Here is an 18146-nt window from a genome sequence, read left to right as displayed (position 1 = left end):
AACTGGAGTCAATAGAGCTGTGCTGATTTCACTAGTATCTTGCCCTAACTATTTAGAATGTTGCCTAATTTATGAAGTGAACATCACTTATGCAATTTAATATCTTTGGAATGGCAAATAGCCATATATCAAAGAAAACACTTTCATTTGATGTTGAGTTCTTGGGGCATTCATTGTTAACTGGGCATACTTAAGACAGGCACTGTATGCCAGCCATCCTCTGCCTACTCTTACACAAACCAGTATAGGATCACAATTAAATCTTAGTTTCTAGCACCTTGTTCTTACACAGACATTCAACACAGAGGGGAGGTTCTGCCAAGGTCATGCACACTACTTACCTCTTGAAAATATGTGGGCTGTTGAGTCTTGTGTAAGCCCTGTGCTTTGGAGGAGAATTTCCATATGCAAAAACCATTCTTTAGATCAGTTGTTGCTCCTTTCTATGGGATGTCTCTATACAGAGCAAACTATGGTTAAGACACCCTGTTATCACAAAAACTCCCTTGTTTGCAATTTCCTGTTCACTTGTAAATCAACATTTTTGAATATGCTACAGTATATTAATAAACCTCCACTTCTGCTAAAAGGTTTAGTGTTCAGTACCTAATTTCCACTCAGGGCATGTCTGTAAGACAAGTTATTGTGCAGCAAGCTGGGGTGTAAATATACAGCTCTCCAGAATGCGGTGCACTTATTATCCATTTGGACCCTGCTGCTGTGCACCAGTGCCCTGTGACGTACTGGTGTTTGAAACAGCTGTACAGAAAGCGCACTAGGGCACTTAAAGTGCCCAGCAGCAGAGTCCACAAAGCCATTTGTCCACAAAGTTCTGTAGAGCACTGTAGGTTAACTCCTCCAGCTTGCCATGCACTAACTCGTCATATTGACAAGCCTTAAGACTCCTGGACTCCCTGTTGCTTGGACTTCCTTGATATCTGACTAGAAACTGAGGAAGAGAGGTTAAATGACATATGTAAGATCACGGACCGTCAGTATTAGAGTCGGGATGAGAATGCAGGAGTTCTTGGCTCCCAGTCATCTGTGCAGACCACTAAACTATGCTGAAAAAGAGATGAATTAGAGGGGACATGATAAAATAATACAAAATAATGAATGATTTAGAGAATGCAGGTCAGAAACTTCTGTTTTTTCTGTCCATAAAATGAGTTATTTAATGGAATTTAAAGGAGGGAAATTAAAAAAAAAATAAAAAGAAATACTTTTTCAACATCACGGAACTAGAACTGGAACTCATTGCCACAGGAAGTCACTGAGGCCAAGAACTTGGGCAAGATTCAAAACACAATTGGACATTTATATGGAAATCAAGAATATCCAGAATAATAACTGATGATAAATGTTTTCTAAGGGATATTAAACTACATGCCTCAGGCTTAAACCGTTCTCTAAACATTAGAGACCAAGACGAGACCTAATGTAGGGAATAAGTTATCCATCATTTACCTACTTACACCTTCCTCTGAAGCTTACGGTAATTGCTACTGGCAGAGATAGGACACCAGATTCAATGGATCTTGAGTCCAATCCGGTATGGTTGTTCCCATGTTCCTATGCCTCTCCCTCAAGATCACAATAGCATTTTTCTAGATTTATGTTGTAGGTGTACAGTGGAGGTAGCAACAAAAGTTACTTCCTTCTATTCTTTTCTACTCTGTTCATGTTACCAATCACAATAACATCTGATCTCCTGTGTATTATAAATCCCATTTTGTAGGACACAGTGTACTGTAATGAAAATTTCCTTGATTTCCTGCAGCTTTCCCTCAAATCTTTTCATTCATGGCATCACTGTAGCTGTCTCCAATCCAAACTTGAGATTTATGATTTCATGTAAGGTTATGATTTTTAAACTCTGTAAGAAAAGTGAGAGCATTTTAAATTCAGATATGATGGCTACTGCGGGGATGTTAAAGTTAGTGCCATTTTATCAAATCCCTGTTTTAATTAAGTTATAATTCTTTGGAAAGTTCTGTGTTTAAACCTGTCATAGTCTTTGAATTTAGTGCATATCCTAAGCCACTTGCACTTATATATATTGTGCTAGTACAGCACAAAAATATGTATCACAAGAAAAGAGAATACTTTTAATTTATAGAGGCTTTTTTCATTTCCTCTATTATTCCTGAATTATACATCACTTTTATATGACAGAATAAGAATAGGTTAATCATGCCAACCATTCTTATCATGTGTAGTATTTCACACCAAATATTTTACTACCTTTCACTCTAAGAATTATACATTTTGAGAAACTAAGAAAAAACATTCGCATAATATGGTGGTGTGTATCACATCGGCATTATTTCAGGCATGACATCAGTGTCATTGAACATATCATGTTGCACAAGCTCCCATTAATAGAAAGCTCATTTCTTCTGGAAATAAGGTGAAGGGGAAACCACTCCCATGCTGTTGTGTCCATACTTATCTCACAATAACACAGAGCTAATGGCCTGTCTTATCATTGTAGCATAGTATAGAAAAATTATGATTATTGCAATTAAAGTATGGTAACAAGATGCTACAATTAAATCTCAGTTCAGCACATTTTAGTTTAGTTTAACAGACGTGTCACATTGTTAATGACGGATTTTCTGCTATTTATACAAGTCTGAAACCTTTTCAAGTTCTATATGGTAAGCTAATTTAATTTTATGTTTTAATAAACCATGCTCATGTAACTGCATCTGTATAGTTACTATAAAAGTTTTAACACAACAAAGACAGCTCTGTCCATTTTGGATAAAAACCGGAGTCTCAATGCATATAACATCCCCCAAATTCAGCCTTTTCTCAGTATCTTCGCTGTTAAAATCATTTAATATGTCCATACTGGAAATGGTGAAGTATTTGTAGTGAATAATTTATTTGATAAATTGCATTCTTTTTTCTTCCCCTTTTCTAAGTCATTCACAGACAAACTTTGATTTTTACCAAAACATTTCTTGTTCTAAGTTGTTTGACTAGGATTGTCAAAAATGGTAGTGAATAATTTTTTCTACTATTCTCTTATTTTGACTACAGTTACACTCTCTCTTCTGGCCTCCCTACTTCTTACCTCTGACCCCCTCCAATCTTTCTAAAATACCATAATGAAAATCATCTTACTGTCTCACTGCTCTATCAGGACACATATTCATACCTTGAGTACCTTCTGTGACATCCTGACTCTTACCACAAGAAAATGGCCCCAATCAAAAAAAGCATATAAGCATGTGCTTTACTTCAAATAAATAAATGGTGCCACTGAACTCAGTGGTCTGCATATTAGCTTAAAATTTAGTATATGCTTTAAAGTGTTTTGCTGAATCAAGACCTTAGACCTTATCTGGAAAGCCCTATATACATTTTCCCCTTATTTATCTTCACTCTCATTTGTTCCTATTCCTTTTGCTCTAAGCTCCTCCCATTCCTGATATTACTCATCTCCATCCTCTCCCACTCTTCACAACTTCATTTGTGCTATCACCACTGCTAAATACAAGGTTTGAACAGGTTGTTTAGCAAAAACCAGGGACCATTCAAAGAGAAGTGACTGTCAACACCTTTCCAGTCATAGGGATGAAAGGGGGGAAGCAGCTAGGAGGGAGGTTGTTAGTGGGTTGCAGATTGTTGCAATAAGCCAAGGGAAGTTCACTTCCCTTTGAATGGTCCCTGGTTTGTGCTAAACAACCTGTTCAAACCTTGTATTTAGCAGTGGTGCTTTGAGTTCGGTTTTGTCTATACTAGCACTTTTGTTGGTTAGGGGTGTGAAAAAACACACCCTCTGACTGACATGTTTCACTGACAAAGCTCATTGGGGGTGGGAGAGAGCTCTCTCCCATCGGCATAGAGAAACTACATGGAGATCTTATAGTGGTAAACAGTGCGTCTGTTCAGTCCATAATTCTTAATGTCTAGTAAAGTCATTAATTTTAGCTCCCAGGTTCGTCTTTGGAAAGTGTTGTGCAGGTTTCCTTTGAGGATGAGGAGTGACAGGTCAGATATAGAGTGATTGCTTTGTGAAAAGTGTTCACTCACAGGTGATAGGGTGTTTTTGTTTTTATCATTTTACTGTGTGAGTTCATTTGATAGCATGGTGATTGTCTGGTTTCACCTCCTACTTGCTATTGGGGCATTTTAGTGCACTGGATAGGTACACTCCATGTTGTGATAAGCATGAGTAGGACCCCTGGATCTTGAAAGGGGTATTGTGGCGGGGGTCTTCATCATCAAAGCAGTGAAGATATGTCTACAAGTTTTGCATCTGTTGTTCTGGCAGGGTCTAAGTGCTGCTTTGAGTTGGCATGTCCTGATCTGTGGGGATCTTGCTTCTGATGATGAGCTTCTAGAGGCTGGGGGGTTATTTGGAGGTCAGAAAAGGGAGTTCAGGAAAGATTTCTTTCAGGGTGAGGTCCCCATTGAGCATGGCTTATAGTTGTTTCATGATACCCCATACAGGTTCCAATGTGGGGTGGTAGGTAACAAGTAGGGATTTGCAGTTGGAGTGGATTTTATTTCTGTATTGAGGCAGGTTCTCTCAGTGTATTTGGGTGGACTTCTGTGTAAGCTTGAAAACTTGTCTCTCTCACCAACAGAAGTTGGTCCAATAAAAGATATTACCTCACCCATCATGTCTTTCTAATATCCTGGGACCAACCCGGCTACAACAATACCGAATACAATCGAATTAAACCATTATCTTAATTACTATCATACACTTTTTAACTGTCTAAACACAAGTGCTCAATTTTATCTTTTTCTTACCACCTGTCCTGCAGTAATTGACCGTGGAAGAATAAAGCAGTATCCAAAACTGTGCAGGCAATATTGAGAAGTTAAATAAATTGCCAGATCATGTCTTCATTATTGCTGGAAATTAGCAATGAATAGAAGTGTAATTTTAATTAGGAAATAATATCTTCATCTGCAAATCAGATGCAGTTAATACCTGTTTCTTTTATTGTAACAGTTTTACTCTGTGTCTTAAAACAATCTGCCTTTGAATCACTTATATTGTTGACCTTTAGCATTTGCAGAAGGGTTAGCCATGATGCTGGAAAATTCCACTAAAAAGTTTTGAAATGTTGAGTAAAAAGTAGAAAAGAATGTCTTCAATAGGTATAGTAGCAGAGACTCACAACAGCAAATATCCAAAACCCTGAAGCTTCTGGTGCTGGCCAATCTTGTAGCAGGATACTTGACTAGATGGATAACGTGTCTGATACAATATGGCAAAACTGGGTGATTGGGCAACAAAAATGGCAGATGAAATTCAATGGTGATAAATGCAAAGTAATGCACATTAGAAAACAAAATCCCAACTATACATATAAAATGATGCGGTTTACATTAGCTGTTTACCACTCAAGAAAGAGATCTTGGAGTCATGATGGATAGTTCTCTGAAAACATCCATTCAATGTACAGCAGCAGCCAAAAAAGCTAAGAGAATGTCCAGAATCATTAGGAAAGAGATAGATATTAAGACTGAAAATATTGTATTCCCCTATATAAATCCATGGTATGCCCACATCTTGAATACTGCATGCAGATCTGGTCGTCCCATCTCAAAAAATATATATTGGAATTGGAAAAGGTACAGAAAAGGGCAACTAAAATTATTAGGGTTATGGAAAAGCTTCCATATGATGAGAGATTAATAAAACTGGGACTTTTCAGTTTAGAGAAGAGATGAGTAAGAGGGGAATATGATAGAGGTCTATAAAATCATGACTAGTGTGAGAAAGTAAAAAAGGAAGTGTTATTTACTCCTCATAACACAAAAACTAGGGCTCACCAAATGAAATTAATAAGCAGCAAGTTTAAAATGAACAAAAGAAAAGTATTTCTTCACACATCGTACAGTCAACTTGTGGAACTCCTTGCCAGAAGATGCTGTGAAGGCCAAGACTACAACATGGTTCAAAAAAGAACTAGATAAGTTCATGGAAGAGAGGTTCATCAGTGTCTATCATGCTGGATAGTCAGGGATTGCCGTTTGCCAGAGGTTGGGAATGGCCAACGGAATGGATCACTTGATGATTACCTGTTCTATATATTCCCTCTGAAGCACCTGGCATTGGTCACTGTCTGAAGACAGGATACTGGGCTAGATGGACCATTGGTCTGACCTTGTATAGCTGTTCTTATGTTCTTAAGTCCTATGCTCCTAAGCTTGCTTTGGTACTAAATAACAAAATAAAAACAATTTTATTTAAATAATTTTCCCTTTCCTATGGAAGTACATACATAGCCTGTGGTCCTCAAAGGTACTTAGGCATGTAGGTCCATTTGAGGATCTGCACCTATGCAGCTAATAGGGGGAGCTTGGATCATAAATTCCTAAGGGTTCATTTAAAGACACAAAAGCTTCTTTTCAGGTAGACTGTCCAACAAGACTAACATCAAATTTCTGAATATAAGTCCTGCAATGAAGCAATGGATCTGAAATACATCTCTTCTGCCTACTATCCTAGCAACTAACCACAAAATCATCCCTAACTATATGTTTGAGCTGTTACATAAATGAAGCAATGTCTCTAATAGATACAGGAAGCTTATTCAAAGACCAATGAATGTAATGTCTAAGAGGCAATGTGAATTTTCAGTAACAGTGCTAAAATACTAATACATAATTGTCAATTGATCACAAACCAAGGACGCTGACAGCTGGTGATAATGACAATTAACTTGAATTTCCCCCATTTAATGGTGGGTTCCAAATATTGATTCACAGTGAAATTACAGCAAACTGAAAGAAGTATCCAGTTTAATTAAAAGGGCTCTGCTCATGAATTCATATACATTCCCACAGGAAGAAGTCATTAACTCATTCGTATGGTTGATCAAATGCATTTCCTATCAATGCAGTCACTAAAAATGAAGGAAATCACTAGTTAAGTCAACATTAATAGTCATACCCAATGCAATATACATGCCTTATGCTGAAATATACTCAGACTCCTCAGTGCTATAGTAAATTCCCTTATATTTCTATCATGCCACCCACTTTATGCATATTCAGTTTCTGAAAACCACATACACAACCTTCATACTCATCTCTTATTTTCTTAGATAGTAATGTCTTATTACAGACCTAAAGTGCAAGGGGGTTTGTTGTAGGGGTCAGGAGTCGAGTTCAGTATTAGGATGCGTGCTTTGTAAAATATGAGAGTTGGGGGAGGTGTGGTTATTAAGATTATCTCATCTGTTATCAGGCCCACCAACAGGGGAGAGGCAAAGATTGCAATTGGCCAGGGCCCATCAATGTAAAAGGGCCAGAGCTTCTTCTACCTGTGGCCCCACCCACACCCAAACTGAGCAGTACTGTGCAGTATGTGATGTAGTATCATATACATAAAATAACAATGAATGGTATTGATCCTATCAGAAAAAAATCTTTGTCACTTGCTTGGTCTGGATGGATCAATGTAATCAAAGTAGAATATTTTACCAACATTGCTCAAATATTTCAAGCTACTAATATATGGAAATAGGCAGATTTTTCTGACATCTCATAGGCATTATTTTTATTTTTCATAATGAAACCCATCACTAAATTTGGGATTCCTTTTGGGATCTTGAAAAATGGCAACATGGTGTTTGTTTTTCTTAATGCTCAGAAACACTCTGATGCTTTAAAATCACTTACTGTCAAAAAGGAGGGTGGTGAGAATTGCTCTATCATACAGAATTGTCCTATAGTACCTTAATCAGAGCAGCTCCACACACCTCAAAACTTAGATGTAATGGTAGTGTGAACCTCTGTTATTAATAACATCCCTTTACATGGATTTAAAAAATAAACTACATTAAAAATAGAATGAAAATCATTAGTACAGCACAGACATGTGGTGAAAGGAAAAGGCCCCCATTTAGTTTGAGAGCAATGGTACTTGGCTAGAAGGAAGGTCATGGAAATGTAGGATATTGCGTATAGGGCTGAGTGTAAACCAGAAAGGAAAGAAAGGCAAAACTTACAGTATGCAACTGGTGAAATAGTATGGACTCAGCCTCGCTGAAATGCTGTATGAAGTTTAGTGTGGGTAGAAGATAACTGATCTATTTTGTGTGCTCTTACCTTTGTATGTGACCTGCACGGTCTGCTGTACTTTTCATACAGAACATACCATGTCTTTTATTTTGCCACTGACCCGCATGAAAGAGCACTGCACATTTGCTTGTTGACTAACTGGTGTTTACACTTTTGACCGGCTGCCATTTTCTTGGAGCAGGTGCTGAAATTAGATCACTGATTTGATGCATTTGAAACTGACCTAGCGCCCTTGAACCATTGCTCTGTTATAATTCTGTGTGTGTGTGTTTTACATCCTCAGATTGCTGATCAGAATCTGTTTCACTGACACAAGATCTTATGGTTATTGCCTTCCTAGATGGCAAACACAAAGCTATTGACTTGCTAGCCATTAAACAAGACAGTCACAGTGGTCTAAGATAAAGAAATCTCATTGCATTAACTGTTTTGAAACATGTTTAGTGCTCATGTAAGTGTGATATTAAAATGTATTTATCATTTAGTACAACACTTGTGCGACTTTGCAAGAGGAAATATAGTCTAGCAAAATGAGCACAGAACCCAGAGTCAGGAAGTAGTGAGTTTTAGTGCTAGCTCTCCTTCCAACTCACTGTGTAATTTACAGCAACACATATCACCTCTCTGTTTCATATTCCCCAACTGTAAACTGGAGAAAAAGCATGTCTCATGGGTGTGTTAGGTGGATTAATTTGATTGATAGAGAAACTGCAATGGGATTTACCTGTTGTGTCTCTGAAGGGGAGAAAAAGAAAGGCATTGGAGTTGAAGTAAAGGGAGGGGAAAAACACCCCTCCTCCTAGAATGAAGTATGGAGAGGAAGAACACATGTTGACATTCATACAGAGCAACAAAGCACTTAAGATGGTTCTCCCTGATTGTGAAAATAAATACATAAATAAATGGCTGATACGCAGCAAAGTCAAAGTTTGTGTGGGATTGTTACTAATGGAAGTACTGGAGAAATCTATTTTGGTTCCATTTTAGGGATACTATCACACATAGTGCTTTCTAGTGTGAGTAGTCCTGTTGAGGTTGAAAGTAAAAGAGCATAAAGTTTGGAGTTATGGATGAAATTAACACAGGGGAAACTGAGACTGTACATTGAGAAAAGCTTCCTGATCCTCAGATACTGGCACCTGCAAAAAAAACTCCCAACACACAAAACACTACTAAATTGATTCTATTTTTATTGTAATAGCACATAGAGGCCAACCAGAGAGGAGCTCCATTATGCCATGCAATATGGCATTATATATTATATAATATACTATATGGAAAATGACAGTCCTTGCCTCTAAGACTTTACAATCTACAACAGAGATTGGTGCTGCATTGGCAAGATTATAGATTAGATGGTTTACCTGCTCTTCTTCTAGCTTTTCAGTTCCAAAGTTAAACTGAGAGGTTCATTCCTTTGTAGTCTCCAAGATGGCTGCTAGTATTGCTGCTGAAGCTCTACTAGTGGCTGAGAATGTCACTTTGTCGTGTATTGGCATTATGTGGATCCGTGATTGTGTGTAAAGTCGCCCCCTGGTGCCTGGCTCTTTCCGCAAGAAAGAAACTACTAACAGCTACTGGAGTTCAAGTAGTTTCCAAGTTAAAGGTCTAGGCTTCTAGTTCCAGATCCCTTTTGTCATTTGCACAGAAATGTTGTCTATAGCACGAATAATGGCTACAGTCTGACCCTCTAAATACAACAGGAAAGCCTCTGTGGCATATCAAGAGCAATTGCTAGCTACTATTTCCCAAGGACACGCTCTCTTAACACTTACAACCCTGAGCCAGCTACTTGGTATTGGTATTGGCATTGCCAAGGGGGTTCAGCTAACATGTGGCCAGCACATTTCATTATTTTGGTCTAGCAAACAAGAGAAATGGGTGTCATTCATTTTTAACGCTATATAGGACCTAGCTGAGCACCTACTCTTTCTTAGGGTAACAGTGGACTTCCCCCTCTAAAAGGGGTGTGTGGGCTGGTAAAAATCAATTCCCTTAGGGAGGTAGAAGGCAAGGGACTAACTCCTGACTGCCAGGAGATGATGTGACCTGGGATGGAGCAGGAAGCCTTGGGCTATAAATTGAGACTTTCCTCTTTTCCCAAAATCAGATGTTGGTACAGAAAGCAGCAGAGAGTTGCTTCAGGAACACTGTTTGTCAAGGAAAATAAGCTAGTCATCTGGGTGATACAATGTCATTTTTATGCTATATGAACTCTGGCTGAAGGACTGTAGATTTCTCTTCTATATGAGGGTATTGGAGGGAGTCTGAAGTGGGGGAATGTTATTATTTTGTCTTTGTACCTAGTGTGCCTGCTGTTATTTTAGTCATTTTTATTTATATAAATAAATTGCTTCTACTTTTTTTTCATCTAAATCTTACATCTCCCCAAGGCTTCCCTGGGAATGCACTCACACTTCTGCAAAGGGTAATTGAAGCTGCAACACATTTAGAGCAAAACACCATTTTCAAAGGATATAATGATACAAACTGTAGAGTCTGTACTTTTAAATTCTGTATACGGGAAACTATTCCCCTTAGGGTGTAAGAGACCTGAGGATTTAGGTTTATATCATATTGTCTGCCACTTCTCCAGCCCTCCAGGTGATAGCTTTCCACAGTAAACTTTGGTTTTGTGTGACCATAAAAACCTTGATAATCCACAAAAGAGCATTCTGAATATCTCAGGGGGGAAAAATGGGAAGTGCAACAGAACTCCAAGTCATTCTTTCTGAAAGAATAGTATACTGTGTGATATACTTTAGTATTGTATTTTTCAAAAGCAAAAGTCATTCTAACATTATATTTCTTTTTCATAGGAAGGTATCTTTTATATCTTTACTTTTGTTTCCATACCTTTTATGATTCCTTCTTCAGAAAAGTTACTTTTGATACAAATTCTGTTGCCTGAGTATTTACTCTACAGCGATCCAATTATTCACTTACTGACCACTGATGTCTCTGGTGTTTTAAAAATAAAAGCATGGTCAGTTAGGTCAAGCTAAATAGTTTCACATATTATTGCTCCTTCTGGGCACTTTGAAATATAATTTACCTGTGTGATTGCAGGATTTCTGCCATGATTAGATGTTCCAATTAATCGTCTATGAAAATGATGAGTATCCTGGCTTTTTATGAGTGACTAGATTCATGTTTCAGAAATGTTTGTAGTCCCTAGCAAAATAAAAATGCAATAATAGTTGCCACATTTACTGAGCTGAATATTTTATGAAATATAATTTTCATATTTTTGCAATTATAAAAAGATATTGAGTGATCTGTGCAATAGGCTCTGCATGACAAACTTAAAAGTCAGATGACTACAAGGCATTCTTTCTGAACTTCAGAAGTTTTTCTTTTTAAAACAGGATTTAGGATAATTTATAGCCTACCAGACAGATAGTAGTTGTTCATTTACATTAGTATTAGATCCTGTACACTTCCTAAAGATGATCTCTTTCATAAAAGGTGATCTTTAAAACAGGAATAAATTTCCTCATCCAGAGGACTGTGAACTGTCCTTGCAGAGGAATGAAGTTGAAGTTCTGTTAGATTTTTCCACATCTATATTCTATTATCGGAGGGCCAAATTCATCCCTGGTGAAAGTGGGGCAAGCCACTTGACTTCGGTCGAGTTGCTCAGTTTAGAAAGCTGCATTAGCTGTTTACATGCAGAAACAGTTAATGTGCTGACTTCTTAATATTGAAAATATCAAACACTTAACATAAATAATTATCATTCTTCCCTTCTATAATTTCATTTCATAGCTTTTTCTTGTTAAAAAAGAAACTTTCTATTGCACTTTTGTCATCTGACTTTCCTAATTTTCTATAGCTGATATTGTTTTCAGGCAGAATTAACTTTTAGATCTTGATTCTACTGTCATCTACATACAAAGTGGGACAACCTGGGGGCCAAATCGTGCAAGTAGTTCTATTGGTTTCAGACATATTTTAAAATCCAAGTGCTAGACTGTGATTTCCAGCCCAGCTCTGAGCAAGGGGAGGTGCATAAACTGTACCAACGCAGGAGTAGGTCTGGGAGGCATTTTGATTCAGATACACCCCTCTGAGGCACAGTTCCTTCTCTGCCTCTTCCTTGTTCCATTATGGCGGTAATTTGCTGCTGGCCTACCCAGCAGTAGAGTTGATTGAATGTTATTCTGTCAGAAAATGCCATCTCATCAAAATAAAAAATTTCAACAGGAACTTGTCAATTTCAACAAATATTTCATTTTCAAAAGAAAATTGAAATGAAGCATTGCAATAAGGTTGAAATGTTCCCTTTTGACTTTATCAGAATGGAAAGTTTCAATTTTTGTTTCTAAATGACATTTTAGAATTTTATTGTATTTTATGTAATATAATTTTAAGAGTTGAAACTGGAACAAAATATTTCAGTTTTATTGGAACAAAATATTTTGATTCATTTCCCAGGCAGTTTCAAAATTCTATGTTTTTGTTTCAGTTCAAAATGAAAACATATTTCAAAATTGCAGAATTTCCCACAAAATGATCATTCTGGTTCCTGCACAGTTCTAATCAGCAATAAATTACACAATAACCACAGCACTGGCCAATTAGTGAGGCGGGTGAAACCAAGATCCTGTCCTTCCCCCCACTGCTTAGTTCCAGAGAGGGAGTAAATGGGCTTATACAATCCATCTTTCCTGCACACCTATACCCAAAGGCCAGGTATAACCCACCTAGAGATCTAAGATGGGCCCTTACTTGCCTGTGTAGGAGTGTAGGCCAAGTCACAATTTAGCAATATACAGAGAGAGAGAGAGAGAGAGATTGTAAACGTATGTATGTATGTTTTTATACCATAGAGTTTCAATTCAAAATTATTTATTTCTCACACCCTTCTCATATTATGTCACTCTGTGTTATGCAATGTAAGGAAGTGACTAGGAAGCATATTTTGGATTCAGCAGGTACTGTACTGTGAAGAGTAGACATAATCATGCTGGTATAGAGCTAATCCTATATAGGGTTTTCTATATGGCTGAAACACTGACCATATCTGCTGAAAGCATCTATTTGTACCTCCAACTCAGCCAGATGTGCAAAAAGCTTTCCAAAGAAAAAGAACGTTTTACGGTGTAAATTATGTTGGGAGCATGCAAAGATACAACTACTTTTCGCAGTTATTTGTTTTTTCTTGTTATGGGTTTTTTTAAGACATTTGACAGAATGGAGCTCTCTGTATGTATTAGTTTCACTCGATTATTTGTCACTTTATCTCCTTCCTAAATAAAGTACATGAATAAACGATTAAAGGGGAGAATGGAGGAGACTGATCTTCAGAAAGTGTTCTATAGCAACTGAGGCCAAAGAAGTTGAAATGTCGGACCATTACCCCAACTCTCTCAGACTGTTCTAGAAGGCATATTGATAAAATCTCTACGTTCCCTTCCATTCTAATCAGCCTGGTTTAAAAAAAGAAAATTGTTGACATTTCTAAATGGAGATGAAGATTTCAAAGTTTTACTTTATATTTAATTTAAGAGTATCATTCCATTAATCAAACAGCAGGCTAAATTTTAGGCAATATGGTTATCTTTCTAGAAAATTATGATTAATATCCTCATGATTTTTTAATCTTCTCTTATAATGTTTGTATATATCTTCTTTTTTATAGAAAGCTTTAGACTCATGTTTTGATGGTTTTTAAAAAAAGGAAACCAATGACTTTACATATTCTTGAATGCTAAGGGCTAGCCTAACACACAAAGAATACACACACAGCCTGGCAATTCATGCTTTGCAGAAGACCTATGGTCAGGCTCCGTCTTGACATCTCTGACCTCAATCTCCCCCTTCTAGCAGTGGAGGGAAAGGAGCAAAAGAAATGGTTAGATTCCCCTCACAGCTGCATCTTGGGTCCCACGAAGCTTGAGGATGGCCTCATTGAGCTTGTTAGGAAGTAAATTAGAACATTACAAAACAGAGTACAAATATGTACATATTGTCCGTGAGCAGATAGGGTTGCCACCCTGATCCAAAACAACTAACATTATATGTTGGTTCACAGCTCACCCCCTTCTTGGGTTTTTTTTTTTTTTTTTTTTTTAACAAATTAACACAGAATAAAGGAAACACCAGCCCAAGCCTTACCTCCAGGTTTTGCTGGATCTAGGAGTCTCTTCTTAGTATTGCTCAGCACAACACACTAGATTTGTGTGCCTAAAGTGGCCATTTCCACCTCACTTATATCCTGGGTAAGTGAGCATCACTTTCCACAAGGAGTCTGCAGAACTCAGCAATACTCTGCAGTGTCTCCAATACCAGCTAACAGAATAGGGTCAACAGAAGAATCACATAATCATTCTATTACTTTGTGCACTGTGAGTCTTGACCAGGGAAATCCATTTTAAATGGCTGCCTTCTTATAGAGACATATTTTAGATAATACAAGATACATGAAAAGTAAAGCATATGCATTTGTAAAGATGGAAGTAGTTAAATTTTAAATCCAATTGGATGAAGTAATTTTCACATCCCCATCAAAAGTTGTGAAATTGAATAATTCAATGTGTACCATTACATTGCCTGTCTTATAAGTGCAGAGAGATCCTCTCACTTTAGGCTAGGGTAAAGGGCATATATTTTAACATACCACTCAATTAATTCCAGAGGGGTAGCCATGTTAGTCTGTATACAGCAAACACAACGAGAGTCCTGTAGCACTTTAAAAACTAACAATTTTAATTTCTGCAGGCATAAGCTCTCGTGGGCTGCAACCCACTTCGTCAGATGCAAGAAACAGAAATCAGATAGGGGGTATATATATACATCCAAGGGTAAGGAACAACAATGGGGAGGGTAGGTGATAGCAAGTTAGAATGGACTTTGCTAACACCTACGTCCATTCAGTTAGAGTAAATGAGGCCTGTTCATAACCATTGATTAGAAGGTGAGAATGTGTGAACAGTGACAATTACTTCTTGTAATGAGATCTATAAACCAGTCGGAGTGCACTTCAATCTCCCAGGACACTCTGTAGCTGACTTGAAAGTTGCCATACTTCTACAAAAAAACTTCAAAAACAGACTTCAGTGAGAAACTGCAAAGCTGGAACTCATATGCAAACTTGACACAATCAAACTGGGTCTGAATAGGGACTTGGAATGGTTATCTCATTACAAGAAATAATTGTCACTGTTCACACATTCTCACTTCCTAATCAATGGTTGTGAATAGGCCTCAACTACTCTAACTGAATGGACTTTGCTAACACCTACCCTCCCCATTGTTGTTCCTTAACCTTGGCTGTATATATATATATATATATATATATATATATATACACACCCCATCTGATTTCTATTTCTTGCATCTGAAGAAGTGGGTTGCACCCACGAAAGCTTATGCCTGCAGAAATTAAAATTGTTAGTCTTTAAAGTGCTACAGGACTCTCGTTGTTTTTACTCAATTAATTGTTATTTTAGCACAACTATATCAGACTCCTCCACGATTAGCAATTTACCTTTCCCCCCCACTTTTTATTGTGTTCTCAAAGCTTTTTCTTGATTATGTCAACCCATCTTTTCCTTTGGCTTCCTTTCAGCCACTGTATACTCTCCTTTTAAACTTCTTTGCAACATTTTATCTCCAGGTGTCCATTTTCTGACTAGGCTACAACTTCATCCTTAAAAATCTGGGAATACCCAGCAGATAAAATTGTACAGTGCAGGTAATTCCATCATAATTTCTTTATACTCAACGGTTCTGTCAGCCCTCCCCCTTTCCTATTCAGGTCCCCGCCAATCTGCTGCTGGTACCCGAACACCTCCCCCTCCCTTTTGAGGAGTAAGGAGAGCTATAAAGGAGTGAGGTTGACCAGTTGTGGGAACCTTGACCCTCCTTTCTCTACTCCTTTACCAATCCATTTTATCTGACCACCATCCATATCAATTCCCTACTCAGTATGTTCACTAGACATTTACCACAAGGAGGCACCAGCAATTAGCTAGGCTGAATTGCTGAATGTGACATCTGGGCTTTGAGTCCTAGAGCAGTTCTTTAACTACTGGACCTCACCTCTTTTTATCCTCTTGAGCCTCTCATTTTCATATCTGCTGCTTTATGAGAGCTAACTTTCATACACATCGGATATATAATAATAGATCAACCCAATCCTTGTATAAGTCTGTCAGTGTTGTGCATACTAACTTAGTTCTTTCTAAGTGTACTTCACTGTCACGAAAACAAAACTTGTTCAGAAGTTGATGGAAATGACACCATGCACAGTAATTGCTAAGTGGTAGAACTCCTTCACTTAATGCACTTGCCTCATTTCCTGGTGTTGTTCCTTCCATTATTGCCTTTGCCTCTTTTGATCCAAAATGGAAGTAGAAAATCAAATGTATTTCAATTATCCTTTTATGATTCAACTCCCGATCTTGTTAACATATCAGTTGCATAAAATGTTATTCCCTTTGGTGCTTTAGTTTAGGATGTTAGAAGCTCGGTATAGAATAAGTTCTCAGCTGGCAAACTAATGCAGTGTTTTTTTCCAGAGCTGACTGCATTACCAGTAAACTGGTATTCATTCTCTGCTGAAAGTGAAGGAATGAGATATGCTGATTTTTACTGCAAATTGCATAAGCAGACAATTAAAGCTTCTTAAGATTTTAGGAAGGACAAAGCAATGGATGATAAGGCCACCTTAAACACACAACCAAGACCCTTGCTTCTTTAACAGTCACTGTCACTGATATCTTTTTGCTCTTTCAGATTTAGTCATTTACAAAAAATATTCTCTTCTTCTGTTTTTAGCACAAGAAGAATGGGCCACAACCCGTTCCAGCCTAAAGGCACCGCCTCCCAGGTCAGCCCGAGGGGGTTACAGGGAACACCCCTATGGTAGATATTGAAGGTCCTCCTCATCTGTGACCTCAACTCAAAAGACAATTAATAGCCTGTGGTCTCCACATAAACAGCAACAAGACAAGTAATAGTCAATTTCTTTTCTATCCTAGGGATTACTGCTCATGATTACCCTATGTACTACTTGTATTTCCTATAACATTGGAGTGACATTGGCATTAGTATTATTTTATAACACGGACTTAAAAGAACTTTGGCAAGCATTGTCTATAAACCAGTTGAAGGATGATGTTCTCTTGGTTGTTATTCATTGTTGTGTGTAATTTAAAAAAAAAAAAAAAGAAAGCATGATGCTGTTACAGATCTTGAGTCTCTCTACATACTAACTAAGGCTGAGTTTTTGTTTAGGGTTGCTAGAAGACTGTAATATGATTTTTTCTTTTGAACCAGACAGTAATCAAGATGTAGATAAGATGTTTTAACCTGTCTTTTTTAATATATGTTAGTTAAATTAAGATGTTCGATATTAAGTTTGTAAATTTAATTTTAAATGCTGTTTTAGTGGGGTTGAAAACAAGGAGCTACTGTATGTATGTAGCTAACTGAATTTGTTCAGTGTTTTAACCTGTATTTGTTAAAAAAAAATCACATAAAGTTCCATGTGTAAGCTTCTCTAAATAGGAAACCATAATTTTGTCAAATATGTTTGCCATAATTTGTCAATAAAGCTGAAACCTTTTGTAACAAACTAAATTTGGAATTACTTGTTTTCTAGCTTTAAATGCCTGCTTTATTTCTTTTTCAAGAGATGCCTAAAATGTTTTATATATAAAAATTACAAAAATGAACCCAAGCTTGTTTTAAGAATTTTGTGTAAGACTTTAAAAGCTGTATTAATAACTTATGGTTGTTAAATAATTTAAAAGTAACAAACTAAACTGTTACATGAATCATGGTTAGTAAACACTAATGTATAACATGTTAATGGAAAAAATTGCTTTAGAACAATAAATGGATTTTAAACTATCCTCTAAGCTTGATCTTGCTAAACACAAACTCTGATTGACTTGTTTGTATTAGCATGTCTCTCGTGAGAATGTAATGGAGTTTAAAGAGGTAAGATTACCACTTACCACTGTTAGACTGTCTAAATGCTAGTTCTTCAACCTTTGAGTTTCCCCGCACATTAAATATCCCATTCAACATGTAAGCATTGCATAGATTCACATACTTGTTTTCACTCAGAGGAGTGC

General features: G+C 37.2%; 1 protein-coding gene across 2 annotated transcripts in view; it reads left to right on the top strand.

Moving 5' to 3' along the window:
• Positions 1–17884, top strand: part of KHDRBS2 (KH RNA binding domain containing, signal transduction associated 2) — a 542753-nt gene extending 524869 nt beyond the window's left edge. For both annotated transcript variants that reach the window (XM_067565543.1, XM_067565544.1), the window contains one exon: positions 16843–17884. In XM_067565543.1, coding sequence (XP_067421644.1) covers positions 16843–16940 — 98 coding nt within the window. In that variant the 3' untranslated portion in view covers positions 16941–17884. The remainder of the gene's footprint in view (positions 1–16842) is intronic.
• Positions 17885–18146: the final 262 nt, after the last annotated feature.

Source organism: Emydura macquarii, unplaced genomic scaffold (assembly GCF_026122565.2).
Source record: "Emydura macquarii macquarii isolate MOO-44397 ecotype Brisbane River unplaced genomic scaffold, CSIRO-AGI_Emac_v2 contig_2680, whole genome shotgun sequence".
Taxonomy (NCBI): domain Eukaryota; kingdom Metazoa; phylum Chordata; order Testudines; family Chelidae; genus Emydura; species Emydura macquarii.
The sequence above is the reverse complement of the archived record's forward strand: the minus strand, read 5'-3'. Positions and strand labels throughout refer to the sequence as shown.